This window comes from Diabrotica virgifera, chromosome 2 (genome assembly GCF_917563875.1).
Source record: "Diabrotica virgifera virgifera chromosome 2, PGI_DIABVI_V3a".
NCBI lineage: Eukaryota > Metazoa > Arthropoda > Insecta > Coleoptera > Chrysomelidae > Diabrotica > Diabrotica virgifera.
In genome coordinates, this window is record NC_065444.1 from 36801243 (window position 1) to 36804554 (window position 3312).

The 3312-nt window shown below is 34.3% G+C and overlaps 1 protein-coding gene across 1 annotated transcript; it reads left to right on the forward strand.

The window, feature by feature from the left end:
- Window positions 1-1234: 1234 nt before the first annotated feature.
- On the forward strand, window positions 1235-2641 carry LOC126880702 (zinc finger BED domain-containing protein 4-like). The gene has a single exon (XM_050644741.1). It carries the CDS (start codon window positions 1235-1237, stop codon window positions 2639-2641), a length of 1407 nt encoding a protein of 468 aa, XP_050500698.1.
- Window positions 2642-3312: the final 671 nt, after the last annotated feature.

The window sequence follows — 3312 nt, forward strand, 5'->3', positions numbered from 1 at the left end:
TTTATAATTAAAATTATCAATACAATTTACAAAATGCTTTTCTGCAGATAGCATACCTAAAGCACTAGGTTTCGATGTAAACATCGAAAAACAGCGTTCTGCTTCAGATGTTGATATAGGAATGGTAACTAAAATACTTAAAAGTTTAATAGTTTCTTCAAATGTGCTTTTTGGACCTTCCCTCTACAATAAAACCGATAGCGAAACAGCCCCAGAGGTAGTACTTAATTCGTCTCGCTAATACAGTACCTACTTCTAATTCAGTTTTAAACCGAGTTTTGCTTAAAAATTAAAATTGTCTCCATGGTTCATTAAGAAATGATTCGGAGAACTGATGCTTATAAGCAGAAAACTTCTCCGACATAAATAAATTAGAAGCAACTAAATGTCCGGCGAAGGTAGACCTTTGAAAGATCTGGTACTTTGAATAATATGAACCTTTAAGTCGTTGTCTAATTCGGCGCTAAAATTGACCAGCTCCTTAAATATGCCTCTATTTTCTGAATTTTCTTTTTCGTCGTGACCTCTTAAAGCTAACTCGAAAGCTCCACAACACCTTATAACATTTGTAGTTTTTTTTCTAGCGAAAAACCACCAAAAAAATTTTTAAAATACTAATCTTTATTGTCAATTAATAAATTAAACTTAAGAAATAATCAAAATGTTATCAAAATACCCACGATCATGATGCACCAAAAGTTTAATTATAAATACAAAAACTTTTTAACAGAAAATATACATAATAAAAGCGACAAACCAGCACGTAAAGAAACTCAAAATAAATAGACCTGGCTTCATACTAGTGATGTAACGAATGTCATTTTTTTAACATTCGCGGATGCGAATGCGAATGCGAATATCTGCCACCGACATTCGCGAATGCGAATGCGAATGCGAATATTCAGTTTTTTAATTAGACGCCAATTCTAAGGCTTGCCGGCAGTCTCGTTCGCGCGAGGTGTGTGGGTGTGTAATCTTGTTTCGAAAATTGCTTAATTGCAATTTGCTGAATTGCAATGTGAACTCATCTAACGGAAGTCGTAGACATAATAATTAGTTAACAATATCATATTTTATATCAGTGATATATAATATTGTTAAAATATCCTATATCAAAGGTTAATATATATTACAATTATGACTCAAGTGTCACTACACTCGCCTTGCTCTGCTCGTGCTCAAGTACATACAAGTGAATTTTGTAGCTAAAGTCTGATTAGAGATTTTTATTAAGATGAGTAAATCAAATTATAGTGAAATATGGACTTATTTCACACCAATTTGCGATGCTGAACGAGCTAAGTGCAAGCTGTGTAATAAAGAATACTCAAGGAAAGGAAGAACTACAACGGCCATGAGAAATCATTTAAAGGCAATGCATAAAACCGAGTTTTCCAAATTGGAAGAGTGTGAAAAACGAAAACAAGATGCATCTAAATCACTTGAGCAGGCATCATCTTCGCATCAAATAAAATCATTTATGAAACAAATATCGTTTCAAGAATGTGTGGATAAAACAAAACAGTGGGATAATAATTCTGCTAAGTCATTGGAAGTGGATAATTTTATAAGTGAAATGGTTGCGTTGGAGGACTTGCCATTTCGTTTCGTGGAAAGTGTTGGTTTCGTAAGACTTATCAAGCATTTGTGTCCGTCTTATAATTTAAAATCGCGTCAGTATTTTACTTCATTTATCTGCGATAAATTATTTTGCAAAGTAAGTGAGAAAATACTTCAATTATTGAAGTCGTTCGAAAAATTATCATTTACTACCGACATTTGGTCTGATACCTGTTCTGGAGTTTCGCTGCTGAGTTTAACTTGTCATGGGATCACAAAAGAATTTGAAAGGAAAATGATAGTGTTAAAAGCAGAAGTATTCAATGAAGGCCGCCACACCGGAGAAAATATTGCTCACAAACTTGAAGACATCTTGTCGTTTTGGGAAATACCTAAAGATAAAGTGAAATGTGTAGTTCGCGATGCAGGTGCTAACATGAAAAAAGGTGTTAACTTATTAAATGTTGAACATATTGACTGTGCTTCTCACAAGATTCAAAACGTATTAAAAGCAGGAATGAAAGCTCAAGAAACTGTTGTGTCTGCCATAACAAAATGTAAAAAGATGGCAACTCATTTTCATCATTCGACCAGTGCCCAAGATGAGTTGACTAGTATACAAAAAAGGCTTAATCAAAAACCACTGAAGACTATACAAGAATGTACTACTAGGTGGAACAGCACTTTTTATATGTTGGAGCGTATTTTACAAGTCAAAGAGTCGTTATGTCTGTACGCATCGGCAAATAATAAAATTCCCCAATTGGCTTCTGACGAGTGGATGATTATTGAAAAACTTATCGGTTTACTAAGACCATTTGAAGAAATAACCAAAGAGTTAAGTGCTAGCGATGTTTCTATTTCTTCTGTGATTCCCTTAATCACCACTCTAGAAAAAGTTGTTCATGATCTTGATTCTTCCGATGAGCACATTGGTGATACGATTACTGTCTTGAAAGACGAGCTCATTCGCAAGTTTTCAGGTTTAGAGAATGAAATATTGTTTTCCACGGCGACCTTCATTGACCCAAGATATAAATCAAAATTTTTTAAAATACGTCGACTAAAGAGCGTGTCATAGAGCATATTTTGGATTTGCTGGGAGACAGCCAAACCGACATATCTTGCAATTCATCTTACCCGAATGCAAAGCGTATCAAATTAAATCAATCTGAAGATCACGAAACTCGCAACAGTCTGTCTCTAAAAGAAAAGATGAGTTTACTGATGGATACAAGTGATAGTGAAGACGACATGCCTCTTCTTAGTTTTCAAAACCCTGTCCATCTTTTAATCCGTAAAACTCTCACTGAATACTCATTGGAAAAACGCGTGGCAGGTGACGTCGACCCTCTAACATGGTGGAAAGTTAACAAGGGAAGGTACGATCTTCTTTTTCCTGTAGTACGGCAATATTTAGTTACACCACCAACAAGTGTCCCGAGCGAGCGCTTATTTAGTGGCGCTGGACTTCTTTATACACCACATCGAAACAGACTTGAAGGAGAAAAGGCGTCGAGACTTTTATTTTTAAAGTTTAATATTCCTCTTTTAAATTTTGATTATTAACTTGTTTATTTTTGTTTGTTTAAACTGTTGACTTAAAAAAACATAGACTATTTATAGTATTATTTATATATTGGTAGCTGAATAATCCTTAGTTCGTTCAAGATTGATTGATTGTCTAAAATTAAAAGCTTCAGGCTAATAAAAGTTTTAGGGAATAATTTGTTTTATTTGTTTACATTGCAT